The 23,160-nt window shown below is 42.7% G+C and overlaps 1 protein-coding gene across 1 annotated transcript in view; it reads left to right on the forward strand.

Moving 5' to 3' along the window:
- ADCY10 (adenylate cyclase 10) overlaps positions 1-23,160 on the forward strand; it is a 220,727-nt gene that overhangs the window by 171,812 nt on the left and 25,755 nt on the right. Inside the window, 3 exon segments of the mRNA XM_029287319.1 lie at positions 15,582-15,697; positions 17,830-17,947; positions 18,699-18,894. Coding sequence (XP_029143152.1) covers positions 15,582-15,697; positions 17,830-17,947; positions 18,699-18,894 — 430 coding nt within the window.

Raw genomic sequence — 23,160 nt, forward strand, 5'->3', positions numbered from 1 at the left:
GGTGCCAAAACACCAGAGCAGTTTTTTCATCTTGTTAGTGCTGGAATGCATAGCCCAATAAAGATTTACATTAGAGATTGGCATGTCTCCAGTGTGCTTACTTTGTTAGGATTTTCAGCTGGAACCATGACAGATGTACTGATTTTGGTTTTAATGATAATTGAATCTAAATTGTATGAAATAAATGGGTATATGCATAAATATTTTTATTTTGTCATGTTTATGCAGTGTATATTGGAGATGGTTACCCTTTGAGAGAAGTATGCAATGAAATCTCATTTTAATGTATGCTGATTAATGTACATTTAAAGTGACACTAAAGTTATTATTCTATTCTGTTCTATTCTGTGTTCCATGCTGCATTCTGCTCTAGACTATTCTACATTCTGTGTTCTATTCTGTTCTGAGTTCTATTCTATTCCATTCTATTCTATTCTAAAGCCAATGTAGTCGAAGGCTGCATCAGGAGAGGGATAGTATCAACATTATGTGAAGTGATAGTACCGCTTTATACTGCACTGGTGACACCACACTTGTAATACTGCATTCAGTTTTAATCAGCACAATACCAAAAAATGTTAAGGTTCCGACAGACAGAGACAAATAAAGCAGAACTCTGAGGCTTTCAATTCCTCAAAGACCATGTATATTGATACAAAGTATCAACACTTCAAAAGTGAAACCAAGTCTGAAGAGATGCATAACAATTCCCCAATACAAAGTTTAAAAATCCCACCCCTAAGGCTATGCAAGCAACTACATTTCCCCATACAGCTTGTTGGCTGTTTTTTCATGAAACGCCCAGCCCACAGTCTAGGGAGCAGCTGATGACCTTGGTTCCCATGAGAGAAAGTTGGAGAGAGAAAGTCTGTTTTGTCTAGCACAACACCTAGTAACCACCCTTCCTCCATGCTATATGTCAACTAGAAATGAGAAGGAAAATGACTGCAGCCATGCTCATTCTAAAGTTGACAAAAAGAACCACAATACAAGAAAGAGGCAATGGGCAGAAGCTTGTCAAAGAGAAAGCCAGCCTAGAATTAAGGAGACTAGGAGTGACATGATGGCAGTGTTCCAATATTTAAGGGGCTGCCACAAGGAAGAAGGGGTCAACCTGTTCTTCAAAACATCTGAAGGCAGAACAAGAAGCAATGGATGGAAATTAATGAAGAAGAGAACCAACTTAGAACTAAGGAGAAATTTCCTAACAGTGACAACAATTAATCAGTGAAACGACTTGCCTCAAGAAGTTGTGGGTGCTCCAACACTGGAGGTTTTTAAGAAGAGATTAGACAATCATTTGTCTGCTATTCTGTTATTCTGAGAAATGTTCCTGACAGTGAGAACAATTAATCAATGGAATAGCTTGCTATCCAGAGTTGTATATGCTCTAATCCCTGGATGTTTTCAAGAAAAGATTGGACAACCATTTGTCCAGGATAATATAAGGTCTCCTTCCTTAAGCAGGGGCTTGAACTAGAAGACCTCCAAGGTCTCTTGCAGCCCTATGTTTCTATGATTTCTGGAAACAAAAACTAACCATACAGACTGGATCCACATAAGATGATAAATTTAAACACAGTTTGTGAGTCTGTAGTCTAGTGATCTCTGTAAATATATTAACAAAATAACAAAATTGGAATGGACCTTGGAGGCCTTCTAGTCCAGCCCCCGCTCAAGCAGGAAACACTACACCATTAGTATCCTTTCCCTAGTTTTAGAGCAGTCAGGACTTGGTTAGATAACCATATGAGCAATCAGGACTTGGTTAGATAACCACCTGCCTCTGGTATATATAACATTTCTATTTCAATTCCCCACTCCTTATTTTTTTGCTTAATCTGTAATGATTGTCAATGCTGCAAATACTGTACATTCTTGGTTTGACAAAATATGCAGAACTGTCTGGTATTTTTAGAGTTAATTCAGATGATGGTGGGGGGGAGGAGAAAGATAGGACTGCGGGCGGGAAGAGACCGGAAGAGAACCTCTGCCCTTCCACGATATATGACAGCAAATTTAGGGAGAGAACATGCTGGTAAATTAATTGCTCAGAGGAAGAGAATTTTAGATCTTAGCATCAACTTCGTTGTGCCTGTGCCGACATTTTGTAACAATAAATTACTTTTAGGAAAATCAATGCCTGGAAGTTCTTTGAAGTGTTTCATTAGCCGGAACCATAACATCATGCTAAGATCTCAATCCTTTTCAAACGACCTGGGGTCCCGAACTCCATCCACTGCCTCTAGGCTTGAGAGGAGCTGGTAAAGATTTGGGGAAGATCTCATTATGGAGAAAGAAAGATTGCCTGAGGCCAGCCCCCTGGCTGCAACACTTTCCCTGGGGGGGGGGAAAGCGACAGCCGGCAAGCCAGGGGAGAAAGGAATCTGGCAGATTTCCCAGCTGAGAGCAAAGACTTCAAAAGCAGAATGGAGAGATAACAAAGTTTTGGGTGAGTCACTGGAAAGATTTCAAAACCCAGAAGTGAAAATCAGAAATCAATTCCTACAGAGAGAAGCCTACAGCCCTTCCATTGCAGATGTCCCTGCCAGGGACTCCAGCTCTGAAGAGAGAGAGAATCCCAGTCTGAGTCCTCTGCAGCAATGGGGAGATTGGATTCCCCAGCAGGTGGCTGGTCCATGTCCTCTGAACTTGCCACAGCTAATAAAGGCTTTGCAATGCCTTGGGGTGGTACAGAAGCCAGGAGATCAGCAGCTGGTGGGAGAACAGCCACAGCAAGGAGATTGGCCACAGCCCCCAAACGTGCAACCCCTGGGCATAAATCTGCAGCCAGGATGGGGCCAACAGCAACTGGGGGGTCACAAGAGCAGTGGAGAGCCCAGCAACCGTTGCACCAACAGCCCCAGTGGGGGCCGCAACAGCCTGTATTGGCACCACCTTTCAGAGCAACCTTCGATGGGGACCCAGAGAAGCTGACTTTTTTTCTGAACCAAGTGCGTTCTTACTTGAATCGCTGGACCTATCTCTACCCGGAACCAGGTGCCATGGTCAATTCAATTCAATTTATTTGATTTATATACCGCCCTTCTCCCTTGCTGGACTCAGGGCGGTGAACAGGCACATTAATAAAAACAGCGATACCATAATATTTAAAAATATTAAAAACTAATTAAATTATTTGTCCTGTCCTAAAACCCACTATAATAATATAAAATTATACCCAATTTAAAATTTTAGAATTTCAGATTTATGCCAGACCGGCCTCTTGGAACAGATAGGTCTTTAGGGCTCGGCGGAAGAGGCGTATGTCCCCCATTGTACGGAGGTNTGGTCCACTGCCATGGAGCGCTCTAAAGGTGGTCACCAGCACCTTGAAGCGCACCCGGAAGGCCACAGGCAACCAGTGCAGCCCGCGCAGGAGAGGTGTCACATGGGTGCTCCTAGGAGCCCCAAAAATCCCCTGCGCAGCCGCATTCTGGATCAACTGGAGCCTCCGGATGCTCCCCAAGGGGAGCCCCATGTAGAGGTCGATGTCATTGCGTCCAATCTAGAGGGAGAAGCATCTGAATGGCTGAACAATCTATATAGTGAGCATGCCCCCGAACTGGAAAATCCCCACCTTTTCCTCCTAGGACTGAGAGAAAGATTTGAGGACCCATCCATAGGCCTCAAAGCAGCAGAACAAATCCACAAAATAAAACAAGCCGGCAGGCCTGCCCTGGAGTACGTGCGAGAGTTCCGCAAGACAGCAGGCCGAATAGAGGGGTGGCCCGAACAATCCCTGATTCAATACTTCGTCAAGGGATTAGACAATCACCTCTCTCAGGCCTGCATCTATCGAGAAGTACCTGATCGGCTACAGGAGTGGTACCAGACAGCAGTGAAGCTAGACGTTAAGCTCTCTCGCTATAAGAAGCCTCCTTACACGAACCCAAGCAGCAACCAGAGCTACCCAGACAGCAATCACCCCCACGAAAGCCTTCAACTACTGCAATGGCTGAAAGACCCAGGCCACCTACACGCCCTTCCTCTAAGTGTTTCCGGTGTGGACAAGAAGGACATCGAGCGGCCACCTGTCCAGTCCTCTACCCCCGATGGCAGAGCAGATCAGAACCAGCAATGAGAAAGAAACCTGCTCAGTGGCTAATGAGAGAAAAATCCAACCGGCTCACGCAGGAACCTGTTGCCCAGATTATACCCCCCACGCAGGAGAACGCCGAGACTCCAGGTGGACCCGCCTCTGCTGTACCCTCCTTTGACAGCGATGATGAAGGAGAGAATGACCCAATGGTGAGTCGACAAATCCCACCTTTTTCACTGGCCGCCAAACTTATAATCCCTAAGTCTGGGGCACAAATAGACTTAAACGTGCTAATTGATTCTGGATGCACCCGTTGCATTATTAGTCTGCCATTTGCCATGAAGATGGGCATACGGGCAAAACAGCTTTCCAAACCTGTGAGATTTGAACAAGCTGATGGCTCCCTCATGGGAGGGACTCTTGTCACACAAGTAACTGAGCCCTTACACCTAGAAATAGGTGCGCACTGGGAGTTTATTCGCTTCCTAGTGGCTCCAAAAATGACTGAGACTGTGATCCTAGGGCTAGCCTGGTTGGACAAATGGAAGCCATTTATCTGGTGGGAGAAAGGAATGAGAACTGTAAGACTACCTATAGGACCTAATCCCCCCATTGATTCAACAGATGTTGCAGGGCATCTTAGGCCATCCAATGAGCAAGCGCACATGGCCGCCTCACTGCCTACAGGCGAACCAGTCATCCCTAACGAATACTGGGATCTGGCGGAGGCATTTAGTGAAAAAGAATGTGATGCCCTACCCTCTCACAGACCCAATGACTGCTCCATCGAACTGGTGCCAGGAGCCAAACTCCCACAACCAAGAATGTATGCTATGTCCCCCTTTGAAATGGAGGACATGCAGCAATACGTGAACAAAAACCTAGTGAGGGGGTTCATCGAACGGGCCAAATCTACCGTGGGAGCCCCTGTGTTGTTCAAAAAGAAAAAAGATGGGTCTCTTTGTCTCTGCATAGACTATAAGGGTCTCAACACTGTAAGTGTGGAAAATAAATACCCCCTCCCCCTCCTAAAGGATTTATTAACCCATCTGGCTAAGGGGAGTGTCTTTACTAAATTAGACCTGAGAGAGGCATATTACCGGGTGAGAATAAAAGAGGGAGACGAGTGGCAAACTGCCTTCAACTGTCCTATGGGGAGCTATCAATTCAAAGTCATGCCATTTGGACTACAGGGGCCCTCAGCTGTATTTATGCAGTTGATTAATGAAGTTCTACATGATCACTTGTACAAAGGGGTTTTGGTGTATCTTGATGATATCCTGATATATAGCACGAATATGACTGATCACATAAAGTTGGTGAGAGAAGTGTTAAAAAAACTATTGAATGCCAAGCTTTATGCCAAATTGTCGAAATGTGAATTTCACCAAACCCGATTAGATTATCTTGGCTACAGAATTTCCAACGAGGGTATTGAAATGGATCAAGCCAAGGTGAAAGCTATAATCGAATGGCAGCCCCCAAAGACTCGCAAACAGCTCCTGAGCTTTCTGGGTTTTGCCAACTTTTATCGGCAATTCATCCCCTCTTTTGCCGAGATTGCCCTACCCCTTACAGAACTACTCAAAACAGGCAAAGGAGGAGGGAAGCCACGACCGGGCCAACCACTAGCATGGACAATGGGCTGTCAAACAGCTATTGAGAATTTAAACTTAAAGAGACTATTTGCTGCTGAACCGGTGCTAAAGCACCCCTGCCTAGGAGAACACTTTGTGATCCAAGCCGACGCCAGTGATGTGGCAGTTGGAGCTGTGTTACTGCAAAAGAACAAAAATGGGATCCTGCAACCCTGTGCCTACACCTCTAAGAAATTTACTGAGAGTGAGCGGAGATGGGCAATCTGGGAGAAAGAGGCCTTCGCGATTAGATGGGCACTATTAAACTGGCGACACTATCTAGAAGGGAGCAAGGTGCCATTTGAGGTATGGACAGATCACAAAAATCTAGAAGCACTGAAAACTCCCCGCAAATTATCCCCAAAGCAAGTATGGTGGGCACAGTACTTTAACAGCTTCAACTTCACTCTAAAATACATACCAGGAGGAAAGAACTTCCTAGCTGATGCGCTATCCCGGTTACCCCAATACAAAAGCGAACGAGAGGAGGTTAATGAGGTAATTATTCCCAATCCACAAACTGCCGCTCAACTTACACCTTTGCAGGGTCCCCAATCCTGAGGACTCTGGAGTAAAGAAAATAAAACGAGAGCTCCTCACCGACCAATGGTTCAAAGATAATCAAACCTCCCTAACGTGCAGGGATGGCTTGGCTTACAAAGGGGGGAAGCTATATTTTCCAGAAGACCTCCGTCTTAATGCTCTCAAACACAGCCACAATGTAAAACAGGCTGGACACTTTGGATATTTGAAAACCTTACACCTCACCCGCCGGCAATTTTGGTGGCCGGGGCTGAAAAGGGATGTGGAAAACTATGTAAAAAGTTGTACTGTATGTGCCACAATGAAAAGAATCCCAGGGAAAATCCCTGGGTTACTGCAACCCGTGGCAGACCCTTCTCAACCATGGGAAGAAATAGCTATGGACTTTATAGTAGACCTACCTGAAAGTAGTGGAAATACTGTCATCTGGACTGTAATAGACCTGTTCTTAAAGCAGACTCATTTCATCGCCTGCAAAGAACTTCCATCTGCCCAACGCCTGACCAAATTGTTCCTGAAACATATCTACCGGTTGCATGGCGCCCCTAAGCGAATAATTTCGGACAGGGGGGGTGCAGTTCACAGTGAAGTTTTGGAGAAGTTTCCTTACATTAATTGGATCATCTCAAGGCTTATCATCTGCTTTTCATCCAGCCACCAATGGGGCTGCAGAAGTCGCTAACAAAATGGTAGAGCAATATCTTAGATGCTACGTTTCTTACCAACAGACGAACTGGACTGATCTCCTCCCTTTTGCGGAGGTGGCGTACAATAATTCTGTGCACAGCAGCACCGGCTACACACCTTTCAGAATGGCCACAGGAAAAGAGTTCAGCCCAATACCTGAATATCCTCAGATGCCCTCCACTTCCCAGACACTTGACCAGTGGGTGAGGGGGTGGGAAGAAGTTTGGAGAAACGCAAAAACTGCTTTAAAAAAGACTTTTGAAACCTATAAAAAGCAGGCTGATAAAAAGAGGGCTCCCCAAAGAACATTCCAAGTTGGGGAAAAGGTTTATTTGTCAACTAAATATCTACGCCTCAAATTGCCCAGCAAGAAATTGGGACCAAAATTCTTGGGGCCTTTCCCCATAGTAAGGATCATCAACCCGGTCACAGTAGAACTAAAACTTTCTAGACTTTCTAGACTTTTAGGGAAAATTCACCCAGTTTTCCATTATCGGGACTCCACTTTAAGACCTCCTCCAAAGAAGGCACCTGGGCCCCTCATAGTTGCGGGACAGACCCACTATGAAGTAAAACATATTCTTGACTCTAGAATTTTTAAAGGGAAATTGCAATACCTAGTACAATGGAAGGGATACCCATTGTCTGAAGCCACCTGGGTGAAATCCAGTGAAGTGAAAGCTGACAGATTGGTCAAACGGTTTCATGTGAAACATCCCAACAAACTGAAAACTAGTCATTAACATATGCTTTGTTTACATTACAAGATCTGTCTTTCTTGTAAGCATTTGTCAATGCTGCAAATACTGTATATTCTTGCTTTGACAAAATATGCAGAACTGTCTGGTATTTTTAGAGTTAATTCAGATGATGGTGGGGGGGGGAGGAGAAAGATGGGACTGCTGGCGGAAAGAGACCGGAAGAGAACCTCTGCCCTTCCACCTGATAGGAGAACATGATATATGACAGCAAATTTAGGGAGGGAACATGCTGGTAAATTAATTGCTCAGAGAAAGAGAATTTTAGATCTTAGCATCAACTTTGTTGTGCCTGTGCTGACATTTTGTAACAATAAATTACTTTTAGGAAAATCAATGCCTGGAAGTTCTTTGAAGTGTTTCATTAGCCGGAACCATAACAATGATTCTAACTTTTGCACTTGAAATCCTTCCCTTTTTACTCCTGATACTCTAATTGTTTGTTCACTTAGTTGTATTTGAGGGCTTAAGGTGGACACAGAGGTGCACTCTGCTCCAGTATCCACTAAAAAAACTATCTCTTCTCTATCAGATCCCACTTCTAAATTTATCAAGGGCTCATCGTGGGACCTTAACGTGAATTGCCCGACACCCCTAAAATTGACTTTCATCTTCCTCCATTAATGTATACACTTGCTGATCCTTCTGCACATATGGACAATCTTTCTTAAAGTGTCCTTTCTGTCCACACTCAAAACATGCTCTTTCTCTGAATCCCGTTCCAAAACTTCCTCTACCTCTTCCATTTAGATATCGATACTGTCCTCCTCCTCTATTTCCATTACTTCCTCTTCCCCTTTGTTCAAATAAACCATGGTATACACTGGTCCCACTATTCCTGCCCACTTATCAGGGATCCAAATTAAGGCATGATCTAATTCATTGTCTAAGGACTTGCATTATTTTTGTTTAACATATTCATACAAGTGTTGGCACGCAAAATAGTCAGTAATTCCCATATGCGGCCATTCTATTCTCTCATCTTCCCACCAAATAAAACAACACAAATTTACAATATCTTCTTTGGTCAGATTCAACTTAATAATGATCTTATTATAGGGGTTTTTTCCCCAATTGGCCAGCAGGATTCCTAATGGACTTCCCGGATCAATGTTCAATTTGGGGTTCTTTCTTATTTTTTTTACACATTTCTTCTTTTGGGATCCTCCTGAATTCTCCATACTGGTTTACCGTACTGTTCTTTTATTCTTACCAATCTAATGAGACCACGATTCACTTCACCAAGCCGCTTTCTCTTTTTCCCTACCAATCTCCTCTCAGAGGTATGGAAATCAGGTATTCAAGAGTCCGCACTCACTTTGCCTTGCAACCCTATGGTTCTTGGGGCATCTCAAGCACTCCTCTCACAGATCTCAGATTCACACAGTCCTTCCCAGTCCTCCACCCGACTGCCTAGGCAGTTATTTCCTCTGGTTTACCCCAGATAACTCACCTAGGTTCGTGCACGAAGTTACCCAGTCACTGAGGCCAGTAATTCACTGATCCCTCCTTTCATCATTTTCCTAGCAACCTCTATTTGGGTCCGTGGAAGCTGAGTGTCAATTCCAGACCTCGGTCCCTGAAGTTCGAGATCAGACCATCGAACTCAATGGGGCATGCCTTCCGATATCATCTCCACGTTCTCTGGGATCCAGAAATGAATGTTCCTCTAGCCCCACCTGCTGGGCGCCAAAACTGTTGTGCATGAATTTAAAAACAAATTAAATCCATTAATTGGGTTGCAAAGAAAATGAAATTTATTGCTTACAAAGAAAAGAAAAAGAGCTGTTTGCAAAGCGCAGTGGATCTGAGTCAAGACTTCACGCAGGAAATTCTCAAGCAACAGACCACACGCGAGCCACGTTGAGCAGTCATTTTTATACATCCTATCGCAATGCCCCATTTCCCTTCCCTTTTGGTCCCATTGGAAAGGCCCGCAGAGGTCACAATCTATCAGAAGTGCCTAAATGGAATACATTATCTGTGTCCTTGTCTGCTCAGGTTTCCAACATACTACCATATATGGGCATGTTGTCGTTCCGGCAGAAATTCACAGTTTGTTTTTTGGTTTTGGTGCACTCATCCTGTTTATTTTTAAAACATCCTTTTCCCTTGAACTGTTTCCTTCATATGTAGCAGTCTATTTATAGAATATAGAATAATAGAGTTGGAAGGGACCTTGAAGGTCTTCTAGTCTAACCCTCTGTTCTAGCAGAAACCCCTATACCATTCTGGAGAAATGGCTGTCCTATCTCTCTTATTTAACTTCCAGTGACGGAGCACCAACAACTTCTGGAGGCAAGCCGGTTGACTGATTAGCAAGAAGTTTCTCCTTAAGTCTAGGTAGGACCACTCTTTGATAAGCTTCCTTCTGTTACTTCATGTCTTGCCCTTAGGTGCTTTGAAGAATAGGTTGACCCTCTCTTCTCTGTGACAGTTCCCCCCAGTATTGGAAGACTGCTATCATGTCACCCCATCCTTCTATTCATGAGACTAGACATACCCAGCTCCTGCAACCCAGACAGCAAGCTTTGGTTTCCAGTCCCCTAATCGTCTTTGTTGCTCTTCTCTGTATTCTTTCTAGAGTTTTATATCGTGACCAAAATTGGATGCATATTCCAAGTACAGTCTTACTGGTGCAATATAAAGCAGTACTAACACTTCCCATTATTATTTGTTAAATTTATTTGCCACTTATCTTACCATGGGGCTAATCTAGGTGGCTTACAACAATAAAAAAAATGAAAAGTGTAAACAGAAGCGTGTAAAATAATAGAACAACAAAAACAATGAAAAGAACACAACGAGAATACATCAGTATGATAACTGAAAAGATGGACAAAAAGAGGATGTTCATACTATCCCTCTGTTGATACATTGGCTTTTTTGGCAGCTGCAGCATACTGCTGGCTCATATTTAAATGATTGTCCCCTAGTACTCCAAAATCCCTCTCATAGATACTACTGTTGAGCCAGAGACTGCCTATTCTATACTGTGCATTTGGTTTTTCCTGCCTAAACACAGGACCTTACTTTTTTCACTACTGAACTGCATCTTATTGGATAGGGCCCAGTGTTCAAGTCTGCCAAGATCTTTCTGGGTCTTGAGCCTATTTTCTAAAGTATTGGCTATTCCCTCCAGCTTGGTGTCATCTGCAAATTTGATGAGTTCCCCTTGTATTCCCTCATCTAAATCATTTACAAAGTTGTTAATGAATACTGGCCCTAAGACTTTCGGGTACTCCACTGCATACTTCCCTCTATGTACGTATAGTTACATTAAGGATTACACACTGAGTGCAATTGGTCATCCAATTATGAATCCATTGCGTGATAATGCTATCTGTAAGAACCCACCTCACTTTACATCTTAAGAAGACTGAACTCTTGGAATGTCTCTTCCAACAGGCATCTTTATTAAGAGAAAATGATTGCAGGCATGCTAGACAGGATCTGGGGAATTCTCTCCCATCCTTCAATGTTTTAAAGTGTTCACAAGCAGCCCCCACCCCACAGTTCTTCCGGACGATGATCACTCATCCTCTCTTTTCCCAGATCCTAGGGGTTGCATTGTTCCCCCCTTTTCCCTCACTGCTGGCAAAAGGGAGACTTCAGAGAGAGTAGATGAAAGGCGATGGCCATATTGTTATGGTCAGTCCTCTTGATGAGAATCTACATCTACTCACTTTGTAGTTTAATGAAGGAAGTGAGAGTCATAAAAACCCCTTGCTTATCCTCCTCCCCTTTCGTAGTATGACAGAATCCAGAGAGAGTAAGAAATGGGTTTTTATAAGAGTAAGTAGCTAAAATGAAATATAATTGGATTCTGACACTATCTCAGATTTTTCTTTTCAAGAAGTAGGCTGTGGTCTACTTTGTCAAATGTCTTGCTGAAGTTAAATAAACAATATCCACAGTATTTCACTGATCCACTAATAGTCAGTTTGTCAAAGAATGCAATAAGATTTCTTTGGCATGATCAGTTTTATCAAACCCATGTTGGCTTTTAGTAATAGCTTTGCCCATTTCTAGATGTTTGCAGATCCTTTGCTTGATATCTTTTCCAGGATTTCCTCAGGTATTGATATCAGGCTGACTGGTTTGTGGTTTCCTGAAACCACATTGACTCTTTTACAATCCTATGGTAGTTCCTAGTGCTCAAGGAGCTTTGAAAGATTTGGTTCAGTAGTTCTGAGATTGTGTCTGCCAGCTCCTTCAGAACCCTGGAATATAATTCATGTGTCCTGGTGATTTGAATACATCTAGAGAGGATAGGTGTTCTTTATCATTTCCTTGCCTATTTTGTATTCCTATCCTGTCTTTTATGATACTGTTTTCGATAGGCTGGACTCCCAAAGATGCTTTTTCATGAGGCAACTGGACTTTCTTGTTTTTCTTTGAAGATGTTTCGCTTCTCTTCCAAGAAGCTTCTTCAGCTCTGACTGGATGGTGGGGAATGGAAGGATTTTTATACTCCTTGCAGGCAGCTGGTCATTTGCATTCTTTTAGAGAATCGTTGAGGCCACCTGGAGGTTTATCTGTGTCATCAGGGTCACCTGAGTAGTGCAAATGGGTGTGGAGCCTTCTTGGAACTGTTGAAAGGAATATGTTGTAGACTGGAGATTGATAATGTCATATCCCTCACCCTCTGTTGAGAGAGGGTTGTTCAATTTTGACATAGATGGCCTGTCATATTCCAGCTGAAAAGCCCAACTAAGAAAAACACCAGAGGCATTGTGAACTCCAATGTTAACTTTATTAGGCATGATCAATCCATCAAGGTAGAATGAAACTAACTCTGAAGCAATGGCAGGAAACAGATAATTAAAAGAATAAAACTTTTCCTTCCCTCTCTAACAGTTCAGGTCAATTTGTCCAATAAATCTTCCAGCAATTGTTATGAGAAGAAACTTCAGGCCATCAAAACATTCTCTCAACGGTTTCAGCTCTCACACTTATAGGGAGCACCTGTGAATCCCAAACTGTTCCTTCCCATTCCCCCATAACTGTTGGCAAGCTAGCAGCACTATGGTGTCTAAAGACAGTAGGGTTCATAGCTCAATATGGCCTCTTTGACCCGTCTTTCAAACCAGTGGTCCTCTCTGTCCAAAATGTGGACTTTGCTGCCTTTGAAAGTGTGCCCTTTGTTTTTTAAATGCAGATGAACTGCTGAATTTTTTTCCTGATGGGTTTGTTCTCCTGTGCTGTGCCATGCATTTATGAAGTAGTTGACCTGCACATAGCTCACTACATTGTACTGCATATACCATGTTCAGTTTGTATCTGGGTGTTTTATCCTTAGGGTGGGCAAGCTTTTGTCTTAGTGTATTCTTGGTTTGAAGCATGCACATATGATGTATTGAGTGAATATCCTCCTGGTTTCCGATATTCCTGCAATGTATGGAATGACTACATTGCTTTGTTTATTGTTTTCTTCTTTGTCTGTTATTTACCACCTGGTTGATTGTCATGAGGTTTATGCTTTGGCTTAGGTCCTAAAAATGATTTCCCTCTTCCTCCAGGTTTAGTAAAATAATGAACAAGTATGCCTAAATAAAAAAATTATATGAAAAAGAGAAATCCTAGAAAATTTAACTAAATTACTATAAAAAGAGCTTTCTATTTCAGATGGGATGGCCAAAGTTGATCCCACAAAATAATTCCTTGTTCTTTAGAAAATTACAGTTAAAGCTTATATTATTTCTTTCTTTCTATAATATTAAAATTCAGATATAAAGATTAGTATTTCTCTTTTGCAAGATAAAAGAATAAAAATCAGAAAAAATATAGTTTGCAGTCTCAAAGCTGAATAGTTCTCACAATGCAAGTTCAGCAGAGAGCACAGTAGTCTGACAGACATGCTTTCTTAAGTATGATGACATTACTATCTATAGCATATCAGTTCTAGCTTTTGACTTTCTGTTCCTTAGTTCCACCCCTCTTCTAGCCATCACTGTCACAATTCCTTCACTTTGTCCTTAGAATCATAGGGCTGGAAGGTATCTCGGATGTCTTCTAGTCCAGTCCCCTGCTCATGGCAGGAACTTTATACATCCCAGTCAAATGCTTGTCCCATCTATTTTTGTAAACCTCCAGTGATAGAATACCTGCAACCCCAGGAAACAAGCTGATTAATTAATAATTGATTAATTGCTTTGTCAGAAAATGTGTCCTTACTTCTAGGTAGGATCTCTCTTTAACAAGCTTCCACCATTATTTCTTGTCCTGGCCTCTGATGTCCTAGAGAATAAGTCAATCCCCTCTTCTCTATGACAGCATTTTAAGTATTGGAAGACAGTTATCTCTGCCCTGATCCTTTTCTTTGATAGACTAGACAAATAGCTCCCTCAACCATCACATGGTTTAGCCTCCAGACCCATTATCATCTTTGTTGCTCTTCTCTGCACACTTTCCAGGGTCTCTTTTTTCTATCATGGTGACCAGAACTAATGCAATATTCCAAATGTGGTTTCACCAATGCGGTGTAAATTGGTACTATCACTTCTCATTGTCTTGATGCTATCACTCTGTTGATGCATCCTGGCAGTTGCAGCACTCTGTTGGCTCATAATTAAGTGGTGTTCCATTAGAACACTTAGATCCCTGTCACAGTTATTACTGTTAAGCGAGGGACTGCCTGTTCTAAACTGTGCATTTTATTTTTCCTGTCTAAGCACAGGATCTTACTTTTCTCACCTCTACTGGATAGGGCCCAATGTTCAAGTCTGCCAAGATCCTTCTGGGTCTTGAGCCTATCTTCTAAAGTGTTGGCTATTCCCTCCAGTTTGATGCCATCTACATATTTGATGAGTTCCCCTTCTATCCTATCATCTAGATCAGGGGTCTTCAAACTTGGCCTGGCACGCCTGGCTGATGAATTCTGGGAGTTGAAGTCCACAAGTCATAAAAGGGCCAAGCTTGAAGACCCCTAATTTATATCATTATGAAGATGTTAAAGAGTACTGGGCCCAAGACCAAACCTTGGGGTACCCCACTGCATATTTCCTTCCATGTCAATGTAGTTCCATTGAAGACTACTCGCTGAGTGTGGTTGGTCAGTCAATTACAAATCCATCTGTCGAGCTTCAAAAACTAGAAAAAGAATCATGGTTGTCACTAGGTCAGGAAAAGCAAGAGCTTAAGTATTAATGGGTGTCAAAGTGTTTTAACTTCTCAGTGAAAACATTTGTCTGTGTATAGGAGAGAGCCTCTATTGAGGAAGAGAGTGTTTGGGCAACCTTTCTTCAAACATTTTCTCTACTCTGTAGTGAAACTTCAAAATAGTTTTTACTGATATCAGTGGAAGCTGTTTTAAACTTTATTATAGTGAAGGACTATTCCTCTTGGTGTGTTTTTAGTGTGATTCCAGGCATGTACAAACAACACACATGTTGCATGGATGCAGTTTGCCCACTTTGATATGTAACACCAATATACTTCTCCAAGCCAAATATGTCTTCAAGATTAAATATATTTCTTATGTTGCTTAAATTGTGGATAATGTACATGAAATATTTCAATACCCATGCAAATATGTATATAATGTAAACTACCTATGTAAGTCATGCACACATTAGAGAATGTTTTTACATACTTACATTACATATATATATAGAGAAATAAACCTTCTGTATGTGAATGAACAGTCTGGCCAATATATTTTATATATTTCATTGCCAAATTTATATAGTCATCCATTTCATGTGTTTTTTTTTATTCTCAGCACAAACCACAAATCTACCAATAACAATTAACAATAAGTTCTTAGAGGGTCCATGTTTATATATAATGCTTACACTGCTGTCATCCTCAGGCACATACACAGTTACCAAGTTTTCACAACAAATCAAGACAACCCTTTTGGGAACCAGGTTCTTGCACTGCATAGAGATGTTTCCTCCTGCTTCTTCTTAGATATCAAGATTCTGTGCAAGTGTTGAGTTGCCTAGAAGATCTCACCTTTCGAGATGACAATATCATTGGACAGTCCCTCTTCATTTCAGGCTGCCTGAACATTATACTTTATGCTGGTAAGTGCAGAGTCCTTTACGCAGTATCTAAAATGCAGGTTTGAAGTAAGAAAAAGACATTAAAAACAATTATATCTACCTTTCAACAAAATGTTGTCATGGCAGTGTGTCTGTACAATAATTAAAAGACAGACAATAACGTGATAAAATACCCAATCACTTATACCATCATTAAATTTAAACATAATTTATGTTATTAAATATTCCTCCTAACCCTAGAAGGTAAATCACTATCAAAATTAACATTAATATATAATCAGAAAAAAATATATTAAGGAAATGAACTGCCTTTTCTGAATCCAAATTGTAATTTGACAACCACCTGCTAACCAGTTCTACCCAATAGCCAGTAATGTAACCAAGTCCTGATCATGTCTATATAACACATATATACCAGAGTTCAGATTGATTTGAAGAAAGCTTTACTTCTTAGACATAGGATAAACTTGGAAAATATAATTTCAGGTGAGATATCACCTGAATATGTAACTTTAATAGTAAGGTTACATATTATTTTAACAGTAAAGACTTTGTGCAAATATAGAAAGGTTAAAGAAAGTTCATTTTAACATTAACAAATTAGCCAAAATGATTACCATCAGGAATATTTTGAAAATAAAAGGACACCAACATGAAATACTAATAGTCATTCTAGGACAGTGGTGGCGAACCTATGGCACGCGTACCAGAGGCGGCACTCAGAGCTCTCTCTATGGGCACGCACGCTGCTGCTGCCAGCAGCTTGCACAGGTCCAGTAGGCCGCCACTGCCCGGAGCGGCTGCCCAACCCAGCACAAAGGAGGCAAAGCTGCCAGCTAGCAAGCTCGAGTAGAGGTGGAGCACGCCCACAGCCAGCAAGCTAAAGGCCACCCCGAGCAGGGAAAGCCAGATCCCCATCGGCACCATGGCCCCCCAGTCCTAGCTAGGATTGCGTGCCTCTCCCCCATCTATGCTGGGCCTCCTGCCCACCGCCCACCCACCAGAGACCTCCTGGATCTCCTCCAACCCTGCCTGGCCCCCACAGGTGCCCCCCCATGAGCAACATCAAGGTGGCCATGCCCACCCCAGCCACACCCACCCAGTCTGCCATGACAACTGGAGCCATGCCCACCCAGTGGGCCACACCCCCATGCCCCCCTGAGGGCACCACAATGCTGATGCGGCCCTGGCACTTTGCGATAAATAACTGAGTTTTGGGTTGTGGTTTGGGCACTCAATCTCTAAAAGGTTCACCATCACTGTTCTAGGAGAACTTTTCTCTTTTGACATTTATGGTAAATTAGGATGTCTCACAGTATTTCTATCCCATGGCATGACTTGAACCATGAGCAGAAAGAAAGACAAAAAGACCCGATGTTAGAAGAAAAGCTTTATTAATCAGATCCAAATATTTCTGACAGATATTTTTGAAGAGCAAACATTGAAAACTTCTCAGGCCTCATTAATAAAGATTTTCTTCAGCAGAACATGGCATTTTCATCCCTTTCTCTTTTTTGATCTTTGACTTTTTGTATCTTTTGTTGTTGTACTAGGGCAGGGGTGTCAAACTGCTGGCCTATGGGCTGGATGCATCATAGCGAAACCGCGCCCACCCCATTGCCGGCAATGGCAAAAAAGTTGTGATATGTCACGACACGTCACGTGATGTTGCGAGTTTGACACCCCTGTACTAGGGTTAGGGCAAGTAATAGTTTTATTGGGGGCAACTTTAACCTTGTCAAGATTGAATATGTTCAGGTTAACAAGGGGTTATAAAATAAGGAATGATGCAAGATAATTTTCAGCCATGTTTAGGCTCCAACAGTACAGCTTTATATATTTAATTATTATTTTTTCCTGACCTATTATCAAGATCCCAATTCTAAACATGGTTCTTCCTCTATGTGCCTAGCGATATTAAGATACTGCCAAATAGGCATTGCAGATCTGCTGATATTTGCTATCCATACAATATTCCTAGATTCCATGAACAATGGAGTTATTTGACTGAGTTTTTCTTCAAATGATGCAAATCTTAATACTGTTGATATATGTTATCTACTATGTGCTATTGAACATTTGGACATATTCAACTATGACTGGAATCATAGCCAGTGATACATGCTTAATGATACTTTTTCCCCTCCCCCCAGGATTTTGTTTTAAGCCATTTAAGTACTGCCAGGATTTTATTCTCGCTAATGAAACAAACTGCATCCTTATGTCTCAAAACAACATCATGTTGAGCTTGTATTCTTCTCTGGCAATTTGGTAACTAATTTTTTGTAATGCTATTATATGATGTGATAGTTTCCCTTTTTATATTGTAAGATAGAAATTTATAGGTTGATCCCTGGCTTCCTGGAACTCAGTGTTACTGTTGGAGGCGGCATTGTTCTCTATGGATGTGTGTATCTGAATCTTCTTCTGACCTGAGCAATGATTAGTGAAACATATTTTAAACAGAAACAGGATTTTCTGTGAAAGAGTCATAAAGGACTGATATAGAAAGGAAATTAATTCTCTGCCTAAATACTTCTTATCTCTTGTGATTTTTAAGTCATGAAGAGCCAAAGAATCAGAAACACACTTCAATCTACACCCACTGTTGTATACCAAATTAAGTAAATCTTGGCATCTGATAGTAAGTTGTTTAACTGAATTTAATTAAATGAATGATTGGGCTAGCTGGAACTTTTTGTATGGTGTGACAAAAAAAAACCTGTAGTGGATTTCCAAGGACCAATGTTACCAATGTAAAGTGTATGTAATTCTAATTCTCTGTCTTATAAATCACATTCCTATCAACTTCCATCATCCATTTCTTTTTTTCCAATATTAGTTGGTTTTTTGATAAAATAATTAGATTTCTAAATAACCTTAAATATGAAAGGAGACGATAGTATAAAGATTATACATTTTTGGCCTCAATTTCCTTTCATTCTGAAAACTCATGTTTCTGTACATCTCACAAGGGAAGGGTTGATTCTCCTTCTACCTAACATGTGAGTTTATCTTTTAGGTTTGCCAGACTTCAGCAATGGGATAAATTCATAATACCATTTGAAAAAGCAAGGCGGTTGGTGAGGAGAACATGTGCTTCACTCTGTTCTAACCATGGATTCTGTAAACTGGTGGAGTGTGAGACTCTGTTGTTAAGAAAATATATAGAAGAGAGGCCTGACAAAGTCCGTGAGATGCACAACAGGATAACAAAGGTAAGGGATATATGGATGGGTATGCAGAAATTTACTTATTTAACAATTTCTTGCAGGCACAAACAGTGGACTATCAAATCAAATCAAATCCTCTGGATGTTTTCCTAATCAGTTTCTAATTTCACCTAAAATCTCCTCTTTTTTTGTTTTACTTTAGCAGATATTAAATCAGGGTCTTCAAACTTGGCCCTTTTATGACTTGTGGACTTCAACTCCCAGAATTCCTCAGCCAGGCATGCTGTATTAAATGATAAGCATTATTATTTTAACAACAGCAATAAGAAGAAGTTTGGTTTAAGATGACTAGAAAAATATTTCCAATGCTGCTTCTAAAACCCACAGAATTGGATTTTAATATATACATATTATGATCCTTACCATATAAGCTGGTTTTAGCTTTTAAGGCTACAGTGGTTCTACAATCTAAGGAAGGAATTGGGATGGCTTGCAACCCTGCTAACTTATTTACTTGGCTGTCCTATTTCTATAGTGCCAGAATCCATTATGATAATTGTTGTGTCCTGGGCCTGCTGAAGCATTTCAGCAGGCCCAGAAATGTTGCAAACGGTCCCGAGCAACCATAAAGCTGCCCGGGACCAGACTGGCTGGCGCCGGACTTGTGCGCGTGCGCAAGGCATGAAAAAAGGTTCTTCCCTATTGGCTGGACTGCCTGGGGTTTGGGAGACTATAAAAGGCCTGCATGCCTGCTTGGTTGCAAGTTGAGTTGAGGAACGAATAAAGAATGTACTTGATGACAACATGTCTCTTGCTTCAATGCCGCGAACTCCAAAACATAAAAGTGGCAACGAGGGTGGGATCGCTGCAAGGAAGAAGGCAATAAGAAGAGGGTAAGCCTCATCTGAAGATCCTGAAGCCTGGGAAGTCGGCGTCTAGCTCTGCACTCACCTGCCAGTACAGCATCACTGGAGGTGAGCTTGGCAAACGGGCCCTTTCCCCAATGAAGGCTTGCAGCAAGGCATTCCAAAGCTGAAGATGTCGAAGATAGGATGCTTGTCAGAATTCGACATTTCTCACCCGGAGCGCTGGAACTCCTATGTGGCCCGGGTAGAAAATTACCTAAGGGTTAACCAGGTCCGGGAAAACGGCCTGAAAGCGGCAACCCTGCTGTGCGTCTGCGGTCAGGACACCTTCGACGTGGCCAAAAACCTGGTAGTCCCTGCACCGCTGGAGTCTGTCACCTACATAGATTTAAAAAACATGCTGAAGGATCACTTCCATCCCAAACTGTCTGTAATTGCATGGAGGCATGCTTTTGAGCAGAGGGACCAGAAGCCAGGTGAGTCTGCCGCAGAATTCATCGCTGCCTTGAGACAAGCTGCCAGGCCTTGTGAATTCAAGGACCTGGAAGAATGCTTATGAGACCGCTTCGTCTGCGGCCTTAGAAGCAGAGCGCTGCAACAAAAAATCTTTGCTAAAGCTGAAGTCACTTTCCAAGATGTCTTGCGCGAAGTTGTAGCTGAAGAAGTAGCAGGCGGCGCTGTGAAGGCCTTGCGGCTTGCCAGAAACGCTCCAGCCATCGCGACTGTCCATCAAGAGGTCGCTCAAGAGGTTCCAGACCTGGATCCTGAAGAGGAGGTGGACAGACTTCACCAGCCTGTGGTAAGAAGGCCACGAGAGAAACCAGACAAGGCCCCAGCAGCCCTTCAGTGTCTCGGTTGCGAAGAACGCCACAAGTGCATGGACTGCCAGTTCCGCTCCACCATTTGCCGAGCATGTGGTAAGCAAGGCCACATTGCCACCGTTTGTTTGGGTCGCCAGCAGGTGCAACCTAGGGAAGAATTCCTTTAGAAAGGTACCAGGGTCCCCAGCCAACACAGGGTGGGTTTCTGCGCGTCGCGTAGAAGCATTTTGCAGACAGGGACACTCAAGCCACTTAAACAGAAACTTCACATTGATGTGAAATTACAAGGGATTCCCTTATCGATGGAGCTGGATACCGGGTCCGCTCTATCGATCATTTCACACAATACCTTTAAAAAAATTTGCAGCAGTAGTGGCCTTCGAGTCAAACTCAGGCCATCGAACTTAATGCTTACTGACTTTCAAAATTCAAGGGTTAATGTACTTGGAGAAGCCATGCTCAAAATGCAGTGTAAGGCTTTCCAAGGCCTATTAGATGTGGTGGTTGTTGGGGGTGATCGTACAAGTCTAATTGGACTCGATTGATTCGAGGCCCTGGGAATCCAGGTAACTGGCCTACACAGCCTGCAAACTCCAGGAATTGCAGAAGTCTGCAGAGAGTTTGTGGATGTGTTTAGTTCAGAGCTTGGTTCATACAAGGGGCCTCACATTGCCCTGCGGTTAGACCCAAACATCACACCGGTTAGGATTAAGCCTAGGAGGGTGCCCTTCGGCCTCAAGGGCAAGATTGATGCTGAGCTGGACAAGCTGCTCCAGCAGGGCATCTTGGAACCTGTGGACTCAAGTCCATGGGAAACCCCCATTGTAACGCCTTTAAAGGCTAATGGGGAAGTCCGAATTTGCACGGACTATACATGTACTTTGAATAAAGCTTTGCAACAGCATGCATATCCTGTACCAGTAGTGAGTCATATTCTGGCCTCCCTCAAAGGGGAAAGCTGTTTGCAAAGCTTGATTTAGCACAGGGCTATCAACAGCTATCTGGTGATGAGGCAACTGCTGAGGCCCAAACAATAGTGACCCTTAGGGGTGCTTTTAAGGTAAAAAGGTTACAATTGGGGGTGAATGTTGCTCCTGGCATATTTCAGAGCGTCATGGAGCACACGCTCAGGGGTATTCCGGGGATTTGCCCGTACTTCGATGATGTTCTCATCGCAGGGGAGTCATCACAGAATTTGGCTGACAGGTTACGGGCTGTGTTGCTGAGGTTCCGCCAAGCGGGCCTCAAATTGAAAAAAGACAAATGCAAAATTGGAGTTACTTCCACAGAATTTTTAGGTTTTAAAATAGATGCTCAAGGCATCCACCCTGCAGAATCCAAACTGAAGGCCATTCAGGAGGCCCCAAGTCCCAAGTCTAAAAGTAAGCTTCATTCTTTCTTGGGACTTCTCAACTTCTATCATGCTTTTCTTCCCCATAAGGCTACAATGGCTGAGCCATTACACCGGCTCTTAGATAAGCAAGTTCCTTGGCAGTGGACTAAGGTCCATGACAGGAGTTTTAAAGAGGTCAAGGCCTTGCTCTCATCAAATGTTGTATTAGCACATTTTAACGAGCAACTGCCTGTGTGCATCGCTTGTGATGCATCCCCTTATGGGGTGGGTGTAGTACTCAGTCACCTGAAGGCTGACGGGACACAAGTCCCTGTGGCTTACTACTCAAGGACTCTGTCATCTACAGAGTGGAATTACGCTCAGATTGACAGAGAAGCTTTGGCCATAGTGGCTGGCATAAAGAAATTCCATGATTTCTTATATGGCCGCCACTTCATGGTCTATACAGACCACAAGCCATTGCTGGGTTTGTTTACAACGACCAAACAAACCCCACACATCATATCCCCACGTATGCTGAGGTGGTCCATTTTCCTGTCAGCATATGACTACACACTTATTCACAAACCTGGGAAAGAAATGGGCCATCCAGATGGCCTCAGTAGGCTACCTCTCTCACAAATAGAGGCAGATCCTGCCCCTGCTGTTAATATTCTCTCTATTCAGGAGCTGCCTGAATCTCCCCTCAATGCTAGGGATGTGGCTGCAGAAACTGTCACTGATCACACGCTTACATGCGTGCTGACATGGGTGTTGTCAGGATGGCCTGACACGTGTCCAGATGCTGCGTTTCAAAACTTCTGGCAAAGGAGGCACAAACTGTCTACATTTAAGGGGTGCCTGTTATGAGGTAGTAGAGTAGTTATCCCTGCCTCACTGAGGTCTAGAGTCTTGTCCTCTCTGCATGAGGGACATCCGGGCATTGTGCGTATGAAAGCGCTTGTGTCAACGCTGCAAATACTGTATATTCTTGCTTTGACAATGTGCAGAACTGTCTGGTATATATATATAGTTAAACCAGCAACTGGGAAAGAGGGAGGAGCATAGGGATAGCCCGGGAGAAAGAAACCAGAAGTAAATCACATCTTCCAAGTTGATTGGAAGATGTGAACCATGACCTTACAATAAGGGAGTGGAAAAGGTTTGGAATATTAGGCATAACGGAAGAGAAGCAGATCTAAGCATTCCACCATGCTGTGCTGACATATCTGTAACATTAATAAATGCTTTTAGGAGAAAACATGCCTGAAAGTCCTTTTAAGTGTTTCGT

Source organism: Protobothrops mucrosquamatus, unplaced genomic scaffold (genome assembly GCF_001527695.2).
Source record: "Protobothrops mucrosquamatus isolate PMUCROS unplaced genomic scaffold, P.Mucros_1.0 scaffold_294, whole genome shotgun sequence".
NCBI classification, from domain to species: Eukaryota; Metazoa; Chordata; class Lepidosauria; order Squamata; family Viperidae; genus Protobothrops; species Protobothrops mucrosquamatus.